The sequence below is a fragment of the Peromyscus eremicus genome, chromosome 2 (assembly GCF_949786415.1).
Source record: "Peromyscus eremicus chromosome 2, PerEre_H2_v1, whole genome shotgun sequence".
In the NCBI taxonomy this organism is placed as follows: domain Eukaryota; kingdom Metazoa; phylum Chordata; class Mammalia; order Rodentia; family Cricetidae; genus Peromyscus; species Peromyscus eremicus.
In genome coordinates this window covers 90,244,070-90,265,346 of record NC_081417.1, presented here as the reverse complement: position 1 = coordinate 90,265,346, position 21,277 = coordinate 90,244,070, and the positions used below count along the sequence as shown (strand labels likewise).

At 38.3% G+C, this 21,277-nt stretch overlaps 1 protein-coding gene across 1 annotated transcript in view; it reads right to left on the bottom strand.

The window, feature by feature from the left end:
• Positions 1-21,277, bottom strand: part of Frmd3 (FERM domain containing 3) — a 179,724-nt gene that overhangs the window by 22,704 nt on the left and 135,743 nt on the right. The window contains exons 7-12 of the mRNA XM_059255946.1: positions 18,679-18,766; positions 15,723-15,811; positions 10,058-10,121; positions 8,831-8,919; positions 4,529-4,603; positions 4,208-4,276 (exon numbers count right to left, since the gene is read on the bottom strand). Coding sequence (XP_059111929.1) covers positions 4,208-4,276; positions 4,529-4,603; positions 8,831-8,919; positions 10,058-10,121; positions 15,723-15,811; positions 18,679-18,766 — 474 coding nt within the window. The remainder of the gene's footprint in view (positions 1-4,207; positions 4,277-4,528; positions 4,604-8,830; positions 8,920-10,057; positions 10,122-15,722; positions 15,812-18,678; positions 18,767-21,277) is intronic.

Genomic DNA, 21,277 nt, shown 5'->3' with positions numbered 1-21,277 from the left:
TAGTGAGTGTAACAGCATCCCAAAGGGATTTGTTTTACAACTAATATTTTGAAGTTGGGGCTATATAAGAAGGTCTCACTGTGCTAACCACTTTTCTAAGAAATTGCCAAGGTTCAAATTGGCTTCTACTTTGCCCTTCCTCCTCATATCCTGAGGTGTTTTAGTCAATTCTGTGATGCTATAACAAATACAAAATGTTTGTAATGTACAAATAAAATGAATTTATTTAGAACAAAAGTCTAGAGACTGGAAAAATCCTGAAAGCATTGTGTAGTCATTGTCTTAGCTCCTGCTGAGGGCCATATGATGGCCTACCTCACAGCAGATAATGCAGAAAAACAACCTGGGATGTTCAAAAAGGCAAATGTGAGGTAGTGTCATTTTCAAGAAAATTAACAAATTGCTTCTGAGAAGAAAACTTAATAGCATCATGCAATGAATCCATCCTTGAGGGTAGTGTCTCCACGATTCAAACACTTTCCACATATCCCTAGTCTTAATTTTCTCTCCTCCTCATAACTGCTCTATCAGAATCAAGATTCTGGTATAGATACCTTTGTGGACACCTCAAATCTTATCATGAAGTAACTGATTCCTCTGCCAAGCGAGAACACATGCTACATTTCTACACTTATAGATCCCACCCATCAACTGGAGAAATGCCTATCCTGTTCCATAAGCCACTCATGTTCAATAGTATCCAAACAAAACTGTCATTAAGACTTCCATTGCAGGAGGAAGCCTGGTTGTGGCACATTAAAGTAGATTCTAACATTGGAAGATAGAATTTGTGTAGACTTTAGAGTACTGATTTTTTTTTCTCAGTATGAGAAAAGCATGTATTCAAAGAAGAGAAAGGTGAAGTCACAAAACTGGATTGTAAACTGATGACAAGTAAATGCAGGACTCAAAGGGGTGACAAAACAGAAGGACCACATTGACGTTTATGACAGTCATTCACCACTCCATGCTCAAAGGAAGTAGTGCTGGCCTACGGTCTCGACGGATTTCAATATGAATGTATCTTCCAGGTTCTGCCTCCCCATTTTTACAAGGTTGTGGTTTGAACCAGAGGTGTTGCAATGCTGAGCAAGTACTCTGCTGCTGAGCTGAATGCTAAGTTCTAGCTGCCCTGTTTTAAATGAATGATAATAATATCATTGCTTTACATGTGTATGCCACTTTACATTTTAAAAAGTTATTTTAATCCACCAACAAAATCTAGAAGTAGGTCAAGGCAATACAGAATCTCATTTCATAGATGGGTAAACCAATAATCTAGGAAATTCAGTGACTTACCCAAGGCCACAGAGCTGGCAGGCAATGTAGCAAAGGTTAAAATCTATTCATTTTTGTGTCAGAACATTCTTGTATCTTGCTGGTTCTGGGTGTTCTGTGTGTCCCCTGGTGGTGGATGCTATGCTCCGATCTGCAGCCCTCCATCTGACGTGGCCTCTTGGCTAGGCTCAGGGACTCTTCCCCAGCAGCCAGCCCAGGACAGCTTTCCCCAGGATCTTCCCATGCCATCAATAAAGGCCAGTGAACTAACATCAGAGTGAGCTTCTCTTTCTGAAGGAAAGAATAATCCTAAAATATTCTCCGTCTGTTTGTTTCTGTCTCTTTACACATACACACTTTTTCAGAAGCGAGAATCTATGAGCCTGGAATTTTTTTGAGGAGTAGAATCTCATGTGTGAGGAAGGATGATAAATTAATACCTTATCAATGCCATTATAGATTAATGATGTTTTCTGAAGAGTCACCACAAAATATAACCTCATTACTACATTTTTACTTTTGAAGCCACATTGAAATGCTAACGAAGTTTAAAAATAAAGTAATGGCCCAAGAGAAACAAGTCTTCCTATGCAAATGACTTCTAGGAAGGTAAAAATTACCTGAAAGTGTTACATATTACTACTGCTTTGACCACATGGTGCCTTTGGAGAGGTCAAAGGCCTTCAGAACAATATTTTGGACACATCGCATGTGCAAGAAAATGACGAAATCTTCTATCAATTAAAAAGAAGAAAGTACAAGATCATAAAGGCTATTTCCTATCCAAAGTTTCTGGAAAAGTCAAAATGATATATTTTATTTTTCCCATCTTCCTTTCTGCTATGCTAAACTGTCCCAGCTTAGGAGAGAGGAAGAGTGCTCTAAATCCCCTTCTGATCTTTGAGTAGCCTGCCACATATTTAGATAGTGTATCAGGGTACCCTCAATCAAGAGCTTGCATGCTCTCTAACCCTGCAGGTTCCTACTTTTTAAAGCTACAGAGGCTGCTTTTACAGATCTGCATATGAGAGATCCCTTTAGGACTACTCAAAAGCAGGAATGGATCAAAAGCTGTATACATCTGCATCAGGTCTTCTGAAGACTTCAGCTATGTTCAGCTTTTTGGGAAATAGGTAATGTCTAGATGCCCTTGAAGGGCTGGCTTGGCCTGCTTTCTGGGAGGTCACAGCTATCTCCTGCCTATAACTCCAGGAACAAGTGGAGTACCACTGTTCACCCAATATTCCTGCAAATGGAAGAAACTCAGCAAATCTGAACTTAATGAAAAAACTTTTGGGTTCCAAAGTTGAAGAAGGAAGGATAGGTGCCAACTCTCCTGTGAGAAAGTTCCTGAATAACTAAGCTTATCAGAAATGAAGGAGGCCTTATGGGGAAGCATGGGGGATAGGAAGGGAGGTTTTGCGGATGGGACTTGCGAGGGCGGTGGAGATGGAGGTGAATAAGAAATATGTATATACATATACGTGTGTGTGTGTGTGTGTGTGTGTGTGTGTGTGTGTGTGTGTAAATGTTATAATGAAGCCCTTTATATCACATAACTTAAAAAATTAAAATAGGTTATGATAATTTTATTTTATAGGGCGTGGTGTCATGGTGAGGGTGTTCAGTTTAAGGTATTCAGTATGTTTGAAGCTTAGGATATATATTTGTTTTTGTAAATTGTGGTTATATAAAGTCAGTTTGACAAAGAAAACACTTAATTCCTCAGAACTAACTATAGGTTGTCACTTTAAAGAAGATGTAGGTAGGAGGATAGGAATTTCAAGGTTATTCTCAGCTATGTAGTGAGCCTGAGGTTATCTCGGGGTACAGGAGACCCTGTCTCAAAAAAATGTGTACTCTGAACCTAATAATGGTCATGCCTCTCATTCCATAGTTTGGTCTTTGGGAGTATAGAGGCCATAGGTAAAGTGTTTCAGAATTAGCATATGGAAAAGCACATTGTCAAAGAGAAGGACTGGAATAAGCCCTCAGTCCTCCATAAGGCCAAGCAAATCAAACCTTTGATCAGGTACCGAGGCACTCCAAAGTATCTGAGGTAACTTACGTTTGTTTTTTGTTTGTTTGTTTTAATATGAAAACACACATTCTTGAGTGGAGACTTAGGAGCCTAAGAAGACATGAGATGCATGAGATTGTGTGTAGAACTTCATGTAGCAGACCATGTGTAAGAAAACTCATGCTATGAAAATAAGCCCCAAAGACCACCCACAAGATATTAAAAACCCCAATCATTTGTATAATGTTGCCCTTTGAATAGCTATCCTTTTTCTTTGCTCCATCTTACTTCTTCCCTTGGGAACTCTGTATCTTTTCCTAACAAACTGTCACTGCTCTGCTGTAACTGTATGCCTCTGGTCCGTTCATTTCTCAGGGACAGAAGAAACTCGAAGCCCTCCAGATGTGTTCATGGTATTCCACATTCACCAGGTATCACAGGGATGGATATCCACTGTTCAGTTGCAGAGAAGGACTCAGAGCAGTGAGCCTGACCATGTCTGATGACCAAGATATGGTTAGAGCTATTCTATGAGGGCAGTGTGAAAGGGTAATGGAGCAGACGGAGCTAGCAGGAGCCATCCAAAGGCACATTCTTGCTTAGTTATGCAGCATTCTAGACCCAATAACTATCTGCATATCAAGTTACCCAAGAGGGAATCAAGCTGCCATCAAGCCACAGCCCTGACAAATCTGAGAGCAATTTCTAGGGAAGTGAGCATCTTGACTTCATGCTGCATGTCACTGTACATAGAGATATAACAGAGGAATCAGAACAGTTAGGATAAAAATTATTTTTGTGTTGTTTTAGAATGAACTCAATGGCTCATGTGTGTTAGTCTAGCTTTTAAGTGCCTTTGTCTGTCATGGAAGCATCCTCCCTGAAGCCAGAAGAGAGTACCCTACTCACCTGTGCACCTCAGGAGGATCCCTCTGGATTTTGGAGCTTGCCTCCACCACCTCTTTGGCAACTTTACCACTTAAAAAATATACAAATACAATGTATGTGAGAAGACACTCCAAAGAAATGGGGAAGGGTGTGTACACATGCTCCCAAGATGGATCTAAGAGTCCACCTCTTCCCTTATTCCATGAGGAAAATTTATGTGGAGGTTTAGGTGGCCATGTCAGGAGAAAAATTCAATGAAATGGGTCATAAGCATAATATCTACAAATAAAACATTCCAATGTAAATGGGTGTCCCTCAACCCATCACTGCAATGTTACTCACCTATATCGAAATCTACTTCCTTTAAAAAATATCTTGCTACTCGACACAGTCTTGATCTGACTTGACTTGGCATACCTTTAAGGAAAAGCATAGCAAAGGCGGTAGTGACATTAAAAAGGTTCCAACAGGACAAGCAGTAGAGCTGTGGCAATCATTCACTTTGACATCCATTTTACATTCCGACTAAGCTTGTATACACATGATCTGAAGGAGTTTCTCAAAAGAATAGAAATTTTATGCACATTGTAATTTGATATGTTCACTGATTAATTCTATTTCCTTTCATTGTTTGTGAACACTAGTCATAATCCACAAATTTGATTTTATACTCCATTTCTAGGTCAGGTTTGCAAAAAGTTTCAGGTAGCTTTCTAGCCAGAAAGGACATTCATTGTTACAAAGAACTCATCGTGTGCTGCTTTATCAATGGAAATGGGTCCATGTCATCATAGCATGGGCACTAGCTATGTGTCACCCTGAGACAGTGCCCTTTAAAAGGCAGACGACTAGGATACATAAGGATGAGAAGCTCAACCCAGCACTGGTTCAATAACCTCTGAGTATACACATAAACATGAACAAAACACAAACACTCTGGAAAGAATTCAACAACATGGGCTGCTTCAGACTGGAGCATAAGTTACTATGACAGCTGAAGATGCTTCTGTATCAGTCATTTTAAGCCTTATGCAATTACATAAAAAGAAATTAGAAAGAACAGGCATTTCACATTTCAGGATGGTTTGAAATACTTATAATACAAAACAAAAACAAAAACAAGAACAAAAACAAACCCAAAACAAAACAAAACCCCCTAAAAACCTCACCAAGCCCATGCTTAGATGAAGAGCTACAGGCAATTAATGACAGTTGTGAGAGAGAGAATCAGTCTTCCAAAAGAATAAGCTGGCCAATGGACTATCCAAGGCAGCCCTAGAAAGGTATCCAAATGTGTGCGTGTGTGATATACACATCACATATATAAAATTAAGAAAAATAATTAAATTTAAACACAAATTAGCTTCAACAGTATAGCTTCATGGTGCAGGGAGAAGTAGATGCTGCCAAATAAAAAACAAACAAGATATTGGCAGTCCTACCTTCAAGACAAGCCCACAGCCCTCACTAGCCTCAAATGCAGTTTCTGACTTTACTGTTACAGTGATTCTTCCACGGATGGGTCAGAGGTGTAAAGAAATCCCATTGTGTCCATATGTATGACTTGAAAAGCAATAGCTAGGAACTATCTTGAAAGTGAGATTACTGTTAAAAACTGAGCTACTTTAAGAAACTGAGAATAGAGACCAACCACAGATCAGAAAAACACTATTTTGTCTGGCACAGTACTAGTGTGAGGTAAACCTCAGAGAGATAGTTAGGGAGAACAGGAGGGGCAGACACCAAAATGGCCAAAGGATGTAGATGGCCTGTGGCTTGCCTCTGGCAGGGAAGTGCATATTGAAAGGCCCACTCTTAGTGGCCAAGAACAGATCTCATCCACTGAGAATAAGATTAGCATTGAATAACTCTCAGCCTGAGGTTGGAAGGTAGTTCAACATCTGGATCTACATTTCTGCTGTTCACTATTGTGGAACAAAGAAACTAAAAATTCCAAAGCTGTACTCACTACTCATATCTGTATCCTCCCAGGAAGATGATTAATGCTGACGAGGTTTTGAAAGAATAAAAGCAGTCCTCTACCTGCACAGATCTGAGTGCTTCCCGTACTCTCAATGCATCTGGCAGCCACATTTCCACTAGCATACTTGCTAATTGTCAACTTGACACAACCTAGAACCATCTGGAAGGAGTCTTAGCAGGGAATTATCTAGATTTCGCTGGCCTGTGGTCATAACTGTAGGGGATTGTCTTGTTTATTGAATACCTTGCTCATTGTGGGTGACACAACTGCCTAAGAAGTGGGTCCTGAACAGTGTAAAGTGAAAGAAGCTCAAGCAAGCAAGGGAGAGACTAAAAGACGCCTCTATAGTACAAGTAAAGATATCTCTGATAGACAATGAACCTTCTTCAATACAAAGTCAGTAACTGTAAAAACCATAAAAGAGACAGAAGTCCATTAGTTCAAATGACTCTACTTTGCTGCTGTGCATAACTGGCAGTCTCCAATTTTGAAAAATAATTTTAAATTAAATTAGACCTTTTCCATTATATTGCCCAAAAAGTAGTTCCAAATGGTGCAAAGACCTAACTATGAAACCTTATACACTAAAACTGTTAGAAGAAAACATAGGCAATACCCTACATAATATAAGTATATGAAAGGACTTTCTGAATAGGACTCCATTTTCCCAAGAATTAAGACCAACTATTGAAAATGGGACTTCATAAAAACTAAAAGCTTCTTCACAGCTAAAAAAAAAAAAAAAAAAAATCACCCAGGTGAAGAAGAAGGCCACAATGGGAGAGAATCTTTCCCAGCTATGCATCTGACAATGGTTAATACAGAATGTATAAAGAGCTCCAAGAATAAAGGTTCAAACCAAAACCAACCAAACAAACAATAACCCATTTAAAAATGGGCCTGGGACCTGAATCATGAATTCTCAAAAGAGGAAAAAAATGACTAAGAAATATCTAAAAAAAAAAAATCATCCTAGCAATTAGAGAAATGCATATTACCCCACTCAGTACACATTTCTAGTTCTATTTATTTTATCTGTTACTTTCATAACTTCTCTTTTCTCAGAGCTGAAGGAAATCCCATTATTTGTGTGTATACAATTTTCACTATCTTTCATCAGTTGATGGACATCTAAGCTGTTTTTAATTCCTACCAATCTGAATAAAGTAGCAATGATCATGGACAAGCAAGTACCTGTGTAGTAGAGTGGATCATATATAGCTGGATCATATGGTAGATGTTTCTAGCTTTCTGAGGATACACTGATTTCTATAGTGGCTGCACCAGTTTGCACTCCCAGCAAGAATGAATATGCATTACCCTTCCTATATATCCTCTCTAGAATTTGGTGTCTTTGTTTTTGTGATCTTAGTCAATCTGACTGGGGTGACATGAAATGTCAAAGTAGTTTGAATTTGCATTTCCCTGAAGGCTAAGGATGTTGAACCCTTTAAAAAATACTTCTTAGCCAAACCAGTCATTTTCCATAACCAGGCAAAGACTTCCAGTGGTGGGACTGGAACACCAACCCAGACACAAAACCTTCAACTTACAGCCTGCCGTTCCTACAAGATGTGCTGGGGCAAAGGTGGCTCAAGCTTGTGGGAATGGCCAACCAACGCCACAAGAGGGAGCCCATGACCCACACTGCCTGGAAGACCAGTAATCCAGTTGCTTGCCGGGGACCTAGGTAGAACCAAACAGGACTGCCCCTCGTCCCCCCCTCCCCCCCCCAAAAAAAAAACAATGAAATGATTCCTGGTGATATTCTGCTATACTCATAGATCGGTCCCTAGCCCAATCATCATCAGAGAGGCTTCCTCCCGCAGCTGATGGGAACAGACACAGAGACTCACAGCCAAACATTAAGGCAGAGCTCCGGAACCCCACAGAAGTGGGAAGGAAAGATTGTGGGAGCCAGAGGGGTCGAGGACAGCAGGAGAACATAGCCCACAGACACAGGCAAACTAAGCCCGGCTCATAGAGGCTAACAGAGACTGAAGCAGCAATCACAGAGCCTGCATGAGTCTGTGCTAGGTCCTCTGTGTTTGTGTTGTGGTTGTTTTGCTTAGGGGTTTTGTGGGACTCCTATCAGCGAGAGTCAGGGTATTTCTGACTCTTTCACCTGCTCTCAGAACCTTTTGCTCCTACTGGATTGCCTCATTCAGCCTTGATACGAGGGTTTGTGCCCAGCCTTATTGCATTTTGTTATGCTGTGTTTAGTTGATATCCCTGGGAAGCCTGTTCTTTTCTGAAAGGAAAGGGAGGCACAGTGGATCTGGTGGAGAGGAAAGGTGAGGGGTCAACTGGGAGGAGTGGAGGGAGGGGAGATTGTTGTCCGGATGTACTGTTTGAGAGGAGAAAAAAATACTCCTTAGTGTTTGAATTTCTTCTTTGAGAACTCTGTTTGGTTCCATAGCACAACTTTAATTCGGTTGTTCACGTTTTGCTTATTATTTTTAGTTCTTTGAATATTCTAGACACTTTCCTTTATCAGATGTGTATATGATAAATAATTATGTTCTAAATTTATATTACATTTAAATAGAAGAAATGCGAAGAGCAGTACTAAACAAAATGAATATGCAGTCATTGGCAAGGCATAAACAGATCCATGAGTGCTTTAAAAATCTATAGTCAAATGAACACACGAGTCTTACTTATAAAAGGCTTGGTTTTCTACCCCACATTTCCACAGATGTTTGCAGGCAGCTGGTGTCGAAGTATGGAATGCCAAGACGGAATTTTTCTGATAAAAAAAAAAAATAACAAGAAAGGGTATGTTAAACAGTTTGTATTATTCATGTTTTTCATTGAAGTATTTATGTAGCCTATTATATATATATTTTTTATATGTACATGAAGGCAGTTTAGGCATGTGGGACTATATGCATTCTTGTGTGGAGGCAAAATGTTGGTGTTGGGTGTATTCCCTTATCACACTCAACTTACTTTTTGAAACAGTCTCTTACTGAACCTGGAGTGTACCATTTCAACTAGAGTGGCAGGTCAGCAAGTTCTAGGGATAGCTCTTCTTCACATAGGACTGGGGGTAAGGGTTTTATGAGGGTTCTGGCTATCAATCTGAAATCATTGTGGTTTCACAGTAAATACATTGAACCTTCTCTCCAGCAACTCCCCGCCCCCCACACAATATTACTATGCTCATTAAAATTGAAATGGTATGGCTTTTTCCTCACTTATCAGACATCACTAATCTATTAAAATGCTATGTGAAGCTGATTCATAATCTTCACTAATACTCCAGTTATCATCTATTTTTCTATCAACCCGTGATTAATTTAAAGATTACTTACGATACTGGAAGAACATTTCAGCCGATAACAAAAGTAAAAAAAAAAATCAACAAACTTCAAACCTAGCTTTAAGGTTCAATATTTTGGTAAAAGCCTTCCACCAAGTACATTTCCTGGTGAACCCACAAACTATATTTGATGACTGTTAAAAACTCTTGGGGAAAAACAACTTGGACATATATACTGTGGCCATAATACTTTAACTAGTATTGACTGATGTCTAATTTTTTAAGTATTTCTGTTCTGTTTCATTTATTTGTATCTTAGACAAAGACTTATGGAGAAAGTCCATGTTTTATTTAATGAATAAAGTGTATCCCAATCTGTTTTTTACATAGGTCTGTCTATACAGTTAACATTGCTCATTCACTTTATTCTTACCTGTGGATTACCATTAACTTGTCTAGCACTAAAATGTTTTCAGCAAACAGCTTCCATTATCACCACTCTTCAAAGTCGCTCTCTTTGGGGGCAACCATACTAAAAGCTATTTTATCCTTAGATCTCTCTTTTGCACACAGACTTGCACATGCACACATATCAAGTAATTATTAAAAATCAGTATCTGACCTCTTTCTGGGTGCCAATCACATAAAATGTCTTCCCTTCAAACTTCAATTTGCAGACATCTGGCCTAAGAAAAGAGAGTCTTTGGGTGAGGAGGAAAAACAAAAACTAAACTACAGCTAAACAAGGCACCTAGCTTTGCCATATAATCTATCTGACAAATGCCAAGGAAACTACAATGAATCAAAAATATTTTTTTTTCTCATAAGTGATGGTCTATTGAGAATGGAGGTCTCTGAGTAAATTATGTAGCAATTTTCTTCCCAAGAGTTGATGCACAGCAAGCTCAGAATTATTTCTTCTTCCTTTTCTTTCTTTTTTTTTTTTTTACAGTTAGAATACATCTTTCATTTAATGGGCTCTGAATTATTTGTAAACATTAGCAACCAAAACATCAATTGATGAGCTCACTTTGCAAAGTAGGAAAAGTGTTAGAATAATATGGATTCAACATTTTTAATATTTTTTCATTCTTCTCCATCCATCTTTAGGAAGAACATATACCACATTGCAAATTTTCACAAGAATCACTCCTGTCCACATTGAAATTCTCCAAAAAAAAAAATTATGGTCAAAGACAACTTTTATTTTATCTCAAAAGGCTATTTGCTGTGACCTGATTTGAATGCAGATCCATGGTCATTTCCTTGATGAGTGAAACAAAAGGTGGGTTTTAAAAATCTCTTTTATTTAATTTCTAGAATAGTTACAATGCATGTGTATTTTTCCCATGAGAAAAGAAACAGTGCTTCATTCCCCTGTGTCAGTATAGATATAAAATTTTTGAAATGGTAACAAAGCTGGATTAAAAAAAACACAACTATGATTTATGTGAGAAGAAAATTTGATTTAGCAAAAGATGCATGGTTATAACAAATAAATATGTTTAAGAAGAAGCCAGGAAGAATGGGATCCACATGAACACAGTCCCAGTAACATAGGCAACCTGAAGAAATGAAAACAGAAACAAATACTCCAGAGACTATTCACCTCCATATTTCCATTGACCCCTCCACAAAATGTCAAGTGGAAAAGACATGAAATCAATCTGCATTTAGGTGCAGCAGCTTCTAATCAAACCATTCCAGGTCTCAAGTAATTTTGGAAACCTGTGTATCACATCCTCCAAGACTTTTGCAGTCCTGGGAAAGAATGAGGGCAGTCTTCAAGTTACCCATGCTTCCCAAACTAAGTTGGAATATCTATGGTATCTACCCTGGAATTGACTGAAGTAAACACATGGGAGCTTCTTTGTCAGATGCTGAAAATCTAGAGAAGAAAACCAGATAGCAACATCATATAACAATTTATAGTTATCAAATTACCCTAGATTTCCACAGTACTCTTACAAACATTGCATTTGTTTCTCTTCCAACTCCTTTATCCTTTCTAAGACAGACATATATAGCCAATACCCATTTTATGGATGAATACATTGAGACTGAAGGAATTTAAGGATGAGTTCTGAGATTCCTAACTGTGGAAGAAGAGGACAAATGGATACAAAGGAGGATTGAAAGTATGACTGATTAAAAATCAATGATACAATAGGAACAGATGTTACATAAAAGTTGGGGGTCTTAGATGAACCTAGCACTTAAAAATAGCAGAATGCTCAGGAACAGGTGTTAATATAGGATTAATTGGCTATTCCAGGTCTTTTGTTGTTCCATATGAATTTGAGGATTTTTTCTATTTATGTTAGGAATGAGATGAGGATGTTGATTGGGATTGCACTGAATCAGTAAATTGTTTGTGGTAGGAAGGTCTTTTTCACAATGTTAATTCTAGCAAGTCATAAGCATGGGCGGTCTTTTCAAATACTGGTTTCTTCCTTATTCTCTTTCTTTACAGATTTAAAGTTTTCATTGTAGAGTTTTTTCACCTCCTTTGTTTGTTTTATTCTAAGTATTTTATTTTATTTGAGAAATTGGGAATAGGAGTGTGTCCATGATCTCTTTCTCATCATGCTTTTTACTGGTTCATCCAAAGACACTAGTCTTTGGATTTTGTAAGTCAATTTTATATCCTCACATTTTGCTGTAATTATTGATAGTTTCTACAAATTTTCTGGGGGAATTTTGGGAGCTTTTGGGTATGAAATCACACAATCTTCAGTTGGGAATAATTTGAATCTTTACATCCCTCTACTTTCCTTCTCTTGCCTTATTGCTTCAAGCATGTTATTGCTAAGTAGTGGGAATAAATGGACACTTCTCTTCCATTTATGATTTTAATGGGACTGCTTTGATATTTTCTTCATTTAAGATGATGTTAACTGTGTGTTTTTCATACATAGCCTTTATTATGTTTGAATATGTTCCCCACATTCCTACTTGTTCTATGACTTTTATTATGAAGCCATGTTGGATCTTGTCAAACCTTTTTTCTTTTTCTTCATCTATTGAGGTGATCATGTAATATTTTTATTTTTTGTTCATTTATATGGTTTATTACATTTATTTCTTACATATGTTGAATTTGTATTTCTGGGATAAGGCCAACTTGGTCATGGGACATGCTCCTTTTGATACATGCTTGTATTCAATTAGTAAGGATTTTAGAATCTACGTTTATCAGTGATATTGGCATACACACACACACACACATACACACACACACACACACACACACACACACATGAGTGAGCATGTGTGTATACTTGGTTTTGGTATTAGAGTAATACTGGTTTCATAGGAGGGGTTTGTAAGTACTCTATATTTCTATTTTTTGAATAATTTAAGAAATAATGGTTGTAGATTTTCTTTGGAACCCTGTTAGAATTCTGCTTATCTTTTTAGATTATAAATCAATCTATCATGAAGCTACTAGGTAAATGGTTACTTCCTGTTTTACTTTTATTTCTATTGATGTGAAAAATACTCTGACCAAAAGGAACTTAAGAAAAGTTTTTTTTGCAGGTTACAACTCTAAGACATAATCCATCATTGAGAGAAGTTAAGGCAGGAACTCAAGGTAGGAACTTGAAGGTAGCCCAGCACTCTACGCTACACAGCAAGCTCCAACCAAGGAATCTATAGCCAATCAGTATGGCAGGAACCATAGTTTTCTTACAGTTTAAAACTACCTGCCTAGGGAATGGTGCTGTCCACAGTCAGCTGGCCCCTCCCATATCAATTAATAGTTCAGACAGTTTACCACAGAAATGTCCATAGGCCAATCTGATCTGGGGTATTTCTCAATTTAGCAATAAACAATGTGACGAAAGAAAGAAAGAAAGAAAGAAAGAAAGAAAGAAAGAAAGAAAGAAAGAAAGAAAGAAAGAAAGAGAGAAGACAATTTCCGTGGGGAAGGGGAACGAAACGATTCATTTCATTTTACACTTACATGTAATAGCTAAGGGAAGTCAGTGTGGCAGGAACTTAAGGTAGGAACCTGGAGGTGGAAACTGAGGCATTGACCACAGAGGAATGCTGCTTACTGGCTTGCTTCTCTGGCTTGTTCAGTTATGTTTCTTATATAGCCCAGGCCCATCAGTCAGAGGTAGCACCACTAAGAATAAGCTGGACCCTTCTCCATTAAGTAATAATTAAGGAAATACTCCCACTGACATGCTCATAGGCCAATTTGATAGAAACAGTTCCTCATTTTAAATCCCTCTTCCTGTGTATGTCTAGAAATTTAGGTCAAATTAATAAAAGCTAACTAGCAGAGTCTACTCCTTATTAACTTGACAACAAACATATTACTATTAAACCATAATTTTTCTTTACTTTGTCCCCAAGATCTCATGTTCATATCACAGTATAAAACACAGTCCTACTTTTAATAAAATAAAGCTCCATGGTCTTTTAACAAATTTCAATAATTTAAAAATCAAAGTTCTCTTTAAAAATCCACTTACTTTACTATTGGTTCCTATAAAATCCATACTAATCACCATTTCTTTTAAAAAAAAAAACAAAAAACCAAACACCAGGGCAGAGGAACCATCATATTAAATCAGAACCACGGGCTGGAGAGATGGCTCAGAGGTTAAGAGCACTGACTGCTCTTCCAGAGGTCCTGAGTTCAATTCCCAGCAACCACATGGTGGCTCACAACCATCTGTAATGAGATCTGGTGCCCTCTTCTGGCTTGCAGGCATACATGCAGGCAGAACATTGTATAAATAATAAATAAAAATCTTCTAAAAAATAAAAATAAAAATAAATAAATAAATCAGAACCACACTCTAACTGTGAAAATAGATCAGTGTCCAATATCTGGGACTCACTCATGATCTTCTGGGCTCCAAAGAGCTTGGGTAGCCCCATTACTCCAGCTCTACAATCAATAGTGCGCACAGAGGATTAGCATGTTCCAGTCTATACCTGCCACTGCCCTTAGTGGTCATCCCGTGGTGATGCCATCTGCATTTGAGACTACACCTCCACTGATAGCTATTTGGCTTCACTTCAGGAACCCTGATTCTGCCACATGCTGCCAATCCTCAGTTTTCTTCCATGACCCCTTCAGTCATGGGGTTTCTACTGTAACTGAGGCTGCACCATTACAAATGGCTGTTCCTGGACCTTCTTCAAGGACTCTGAACCTGCCACATAGTGCCGAGCCTCAGCTATTCTTCATGATGCCTTTATGCCTTCAAAAGCAGCATGATGTGGGCGATTCTTAGACATGAACATGTTTGACTTTCAGGTTGAGATGCAGCTTTGGCTCTCTCTGGACCACAGGTGGTGGTGGTTATTAATAATAGCTGACTTTTCTGTCTCACCTAACCATTGTTAATTGTTCTAGTAAAGCAAAGGATTCATTTCCACAGATTCTTAATAAAAAGTATCATGCAAACAAACCTGGTAGCATCTTTTCTTTCTTCTGAATCCATTGTTTTACATTCTTTCAGCATTATATCCCAATTTCCCACAGAACAGCCCATTAAGCTCTAAACAGTCAATCTCTGTGGTGCCCCAAAGCTCCAAAAGCCTGTAACAATCTTCTCCAAAACCAACACGTTCAGATGTGTCCCAGAAAGACCCTACTTTGGGTATCAATTTTTTCTTTTTTTTTGTTTTGTTTTTAAAGATTTATTTATTTATTATGTATAGTGTTCTGTCTGCACGTATCTCTGCAGGCCAGAAGAGGGCACCAGATCTCATTACAGATGGTCGTAAGCCACCATGTGGTTGCTGGGAATTGAACTCAGGACCTTTGGAAGAGCAGTCAGTGCTCTTAACCTCCGAGCCACCTCTCCAGCCCACTAATTTTTTAAAATATAGTTTCCTTATCTTACTTAAGGCAAGAACTGAAGCAGAAACCTTGAAGGAACAAGCTTGCTTGTTCCAAAGACTTGGTCTGCTACCTTTCGCATACAGCACAGCCCTGCCTGCCCAGGTTTGCTATAAACAACAGCGGGGTAGGCCTTATTACATTAATTAGCCATCAAGAAAAGGACTCACAGATATGCCTGTGGGTTAATGACGTTTTTATTGATGAAGTTCTTCAGTTGAGCGTCACTCTTCTCAGGTATATCTAGGATTTGTGTCAAGTTGACAAAAGCTAACAAAACCACCAGATAACCTTAAGATGTATCAAGTTGACAGTTAAAGCTAAGCAGGATACCACCTAACAGTACCAGAAAAAATAATGCTAAAGAAAAAGGGGGCAAGATCAAGAAAAAGGTAAGCCATTTTTTCAAAGTTGTACTTACCATTTTCTCAAATGGATTCTCTTATTTCCCTGGAATACCACAAACCCTGCAGCAGTGAATCCTAAAAATGCTGTAGCACCTCTTGAATCCTGAAGAAATAAAAATAAAGAACTATTTGGATTGAGAAATATAAATGATAAATGACATGATCATTTTCCTTCATCTTGAGTTAATTTAAGCTGAGGCTAGCGACTATAGCCATAACCTATTAAGATGGATTTCCCAAGAACATGACTTACAAACTCTAGAAAAATCTAGAGTTATGCATTGTTTTTCTTCCAGAAACGGACATCTTGCTCTAGCAGGAACCACATAAAAAAATAAAGATTTCTTCCAAACACTCTAGTTTCCAGTGTTTTGAATTACTTGTGCTCTAGATCTTCTCTGTAATGTCAGCAAACTATTCTTGGTTGCCTTTAGCTCTCTAATATGATGAAACCAAAACTTTGACCATTTCTGCTAACCTGATTCAACCACATGCAGAATTTCTGGCAATATCAGTATAAAAATCACCAGAAAAAGTCTGCTTAACTCCCAGCCAAACCTGAAACTCCAAGCAACTCATGAATAACTTGAAGTCAAGAAATAACAGAAAAATTCAGTGAGTTTCCAAACAGAGGGGAATATATTTCTGGGAAGACTCTAAGACACTGAATGAAATAAACATTTATATCATCACTAGGGGCAACTGGGAAATATCATAAAATAATTGTACCAGCATAAAAAGAAGATGCATATGTCAATACAGGCAAGTAGAGCCATCCTAGCACATTCATGTCACCTGGCAGCCTAGCTGCCATGCTCACAGAGTCTGAGGTAATTAGGGTTAGGTAAGCTTTGAGCAAACAGATATTTATGATGTTTCCCAAGTACTGATAATGAGCAGACTGAGTTGAGTATACTAGATCCAGTACTTAGCTGATAAGCTGGCTTGGTCTGGGTAAGTACAAATGCTAAATAATAACTACAAAACTTATTTTTAGTATCATGATTGACATGAATTCAGTCTAGATTAGTGCTATTATCTGGTTGATACATAGTTAAAATGCAGAAAATAAAACTTTGATTGCATGAATCATTTCTCAGGAATATGAACACAAAACCAGTTTAGGAAACTGATAAGAGGGAATTTGCCTGTCTGGATAGCTAAATTAGCAAAGTGCCAACTATCTAAAATATAAAGATCTGAGTTGAGATCCCCAAACTCATATTTAAAAATATCTGGGTTTGACAATATATGCTTGTAACCCTAACTTTGGTTATGGAATGAGGAGAGGTTATTTAAAATACCAGCCTAGCCAAATCAATAAGCTACCAGTTCAGTGAGAGACTCTTTCTAATAAAATTGGGGTGTAGAGAGATTAATGAAAGACACTCAGGCTGACCTTGGGCCTCCACATGTAAGTACACACATGTGCACACTCACCTACACACATGTATCACACACACGAGAGAGAGAGATGTAGACAAAGATAGAGACACAGTGAAACAGTGTGTAACTCTAAGATAGATCATAGGCAATTCTGATAAAAGTTGTTTATGTTCCATCCTTGTGGAAAATGTTATCAAATAATGAGAAAAAGAACAAGATCAACAAATATTCTCACTTAATGAAACTTAAAATGTTTCTTTTCTTTCTTTCACTTTCTCCATTTTGAAGACTACATTGAAAAGTTAACAATTTTTTTTCATGTCTGTAACGTAAGTTACACTAATTTGTTGGCCAGAGATGTCCAAGAGACTCCCCAAACATACAGCTTATTGCTTTGTCCTTGGTAACACCATAGTGGTAGAAGGTAGGATCCTATTTGCTGAAGACACCATGCACTTCAGAAACAGCGCCCAGAGACCTCTGAGCTGGAACTGGTCAGAAAGCCTTCTCTATGGGGATGCATGGTACCAGAAGATTCCATGCAAGCTTCCAAAGGAGTGAGACAACCAAGAGTCCTACCCAGCTATAATGCCTATGAACCACATCAATGGCCAGCAAGGCATGATAACCCTAAGGGTGCTGTAGTGGCAGGCCTATCTTGGCGATAACCAAGAACTCTCTAATTGGACTAAATTAGAGAGGGAGATCGTGCTTCATACTGTAAATCTAGCTAACTACTCAGTGCTAATGAAGTCCTGATTATTGGAGGAGAACTTACAACTACTAATTTTCCAAACTAGCATAATCCCTAACAACAAGCTATAAAGAACTGTCTTTATACCCACAGAGAAGTGTATCCTTCACTTACCATCAAGTAAACTTCTGTTTTAAACGGATGGGGACTATTACAGAAAATCACATGTAATCAAAACGCAGAATTGTAGAGCCCAGTCCCAATGGATACATCTATAAAGCATTCCCCCACCGAGGGCTGAAAGACAGTAGGAATGAACGAGGAGTACCCTGGGTCTGTACCAAGTGGCAAAGTTCCCAGGGAATGAAGGTGGGTGGAGCTCCTGTGTGCAGGTTGCTGCAGTAGTCAGGAATGGTAGACAAGAATTATAATAAAGTTTGCCTACCCGAGTCCTCACCTAGACACTGGGGCCGATGGTACAGAGTGATTCTGTGGGTACATGGGCATCAAAGAGGAATAGAAATGGGCTTGACAGAAAGTCTGTAAAGGGTGGCCCCAAGACTACAATTTTGTTGGTAAAGACCTTGAAAGGAAACTTGTTTGAATACTCTCATTTTCTGAGGGAAATCATCCATTAGATAAATAAATGTATATATATATATATCAATTTAGGAAAGTTTGGCTACTCCAATACAATTAGTGAGCATTTCTAGGTCTCTGGTACAGACCCCAGTCACATCCAAAACATGTGATCATAGCCTACTTTTGTCTTCCAAATGATTGGTATGATAAGGCTGTACAAATTTAAGGGTATTCTGTCAGGCCTACATGACAATAATTTTATTTTGGACAAAATGATGATTATATGGTGACCTGCTTGAGGCAGTTACCTTGCATGGGTGAGGATCTACCCCGTAAGTCTCCAATGTATGAGCTTTCAGGAGTAGGTTGAATTCAGCAATCGCTGGGCTCTGACCTCTAAAATGACACATACACACACATATAAAAAAATCATTAGAGAATTCAAATAAAATGCAGTCAACAAACACAAGTAGTCCCTTTAATCAATCAAATATTTTCTGTTTAATATAAAGATCCTTATGTCAATAAGACTAGGTACATCCATCAGTATTTCTCACCATGCAGAACCCTTTATGAATGTCACATTTTGTAGCTAATTGTACAAAAATACACTGCTGCATATTACCAGCACAGTGAGTAGTATATAGTTAATAAATATTATCAAGTTACCAGTAAGGATGTCCCCACAAATTAAATCTAATACAAAAGAAAACTCAAGATCTCTTCTTTACTATATATTTTTAAAAGATTATCAAGGATGATGGTGTTTCTTCTTCAGACCAGAAAGAGAGCAATCTTATCCCCCCAACAACAATCCTAAACAGAACCTTCTGGGTCTAAAAACACTTACAAGTAATTCTACAAAAAGCCCTGGATCATCAGAGGAAGTCTCAAATACTACTTCTAGAATTGTCCCCTATGTTAGTAAACAAGCTGCGGGCAAAAGGCGGCTAGCAAATACAGTGTCAGGAAGAACTGACTTGCGCATTCAGATTATGTAATATTTCAAAGATCCAGCTTTGACTAACAAGGGCATCTCACATGTACTACAAAAAATCCAAACCATTCCCAGTCAAGAAGTGTATGTTATGGAAAAACAGAATGTCATTTTATATTTTAATTACAAACTTATATTGCACCATTAAATCTAACTGCACCCAAGGTTCTACATATAGAAGGATTGTCACTCAATCCCTTCAAAATACTAAAGGACTCATCATTACTTTAAATTAAAATGGTGTCCATGCGCTTTCTCCCTGAAGCATTTCAGTTCTTCCTTTACTCTTACTGCACTGAAGTTTTGCTTCAGTATGTCTGCAGAGCATCCTCATCATAATCAATTCAACCACTCTTTCCTTGATCTCTCTGTCTCTGTCTCGCTAACACACACACTCCTACTTGCTTTAGGACAAAGCCAATGAAGTTGTGTTATACCAAATGTTACTGAACAATGATCTCTTCTGACAGCCTTCAATGCAAAACTTCATCCTTAGTAACTTGGACAGAATTCATGGGGCAACAATATCAAAGCCAATGTGTCCCTTTGCCTCCTAAAGTTTCAGGACAGTGTCTCTGCATGGACTCATACTTTTGTCTTAGTTGAAAGGCTCTCATTCTACCACAGACTGGTTAGAACTCTTCTGCTATATAGCGATGGCCACTTTCCTGATTCTAAAATGGTCAGTGCATTTTTATTTTATTTTTAATTTAAAAATTATTAATTTTATGTGAAAAAGTGTTTTGCTTGCATGTATCTCTGTGTACCATATACATGCCTGGTGCTTTGGGAGGCCAGCAGGGGGTATTAGATACTGTGGAACTGGAGTTATAGATGGTTGTGAGCTGCCATGTGGGTGTTGAAAATTTAACCTGGGTCCTCTGGAAGAGCAGCAAATGTTTTTAATCATGACTGAGCCATCTCTGCAGCTCCTACTAGTACATTTTAAAAGCCATACATTATTCTTTTGTAAAGTTTAAATTGTCTTTAAGGTCCATCTTTCTTTTTCTAGTCCATGTAACAAAGGTTACAGTTCAGTTCACCCTTCACACTTTCATATGCTATATGCTTGTTCCTTAGAATGGTAAGTTGAGAGATGGGCTCTTTTAGAGATTTGTGATGAAATGCAAAAGTCAGTAGGGATGTTACCCTCAAAAGCATAATTGTAGTTCTCATGACATCCTAGTTAATATCTCTGTGAGAGATAGGTATTATAAATAGAGCAATACAAAGGCTGGGATGATGGCTCAGTATATAAAGTGCTGTTGTGCAAGAATGAGGACATGAGTTTGTATTCACAGAACCCATGTGAAAGACAGACACAATAGTGTGCACCTATTGCAATGTAGGAGGTGGAGACAGCAGAAACCCCGGAAAATCTCACCGGCCAGATAGCATGGTGTACATAGCAGTGAAAAACAAGACTCTGCCTAAAAAAAGGTGGAAGGCAAGTAGAAATACCTGAGGTTCTCTGCTCCACTCTGCAAGCATGCATCTGTATTCACACACACACACACACACACACACACACACACACACACACACACACACAGACAGAGACAGAGACACAGAGACACAGAGACACAGAAAGAGACAGAGACACAAAGACAGAGTGATTCAGATAAAGGAAGCTTAGCTCCTGAATGGCTTACCCCTTGCTATGGTGTTTTGCACTTCCAAACATGCGCTCACCATACTACCATCTGTAATGTTGCAATACAGCCAGAGCTAAACAGATGATCATGTCATACTCTTGAATCTATAACAGTAGGAGCTAAATGAATCTATTTCCAAATATAGTACCCAGCCTCTAGTGTTTTGTGATAACAACAGAAAGGAAATAGACTAAAATGGAAGGTGACTAATTTTCCCTTACCTAAGTGATATTTTTGTGACTATGTCTCCATCTT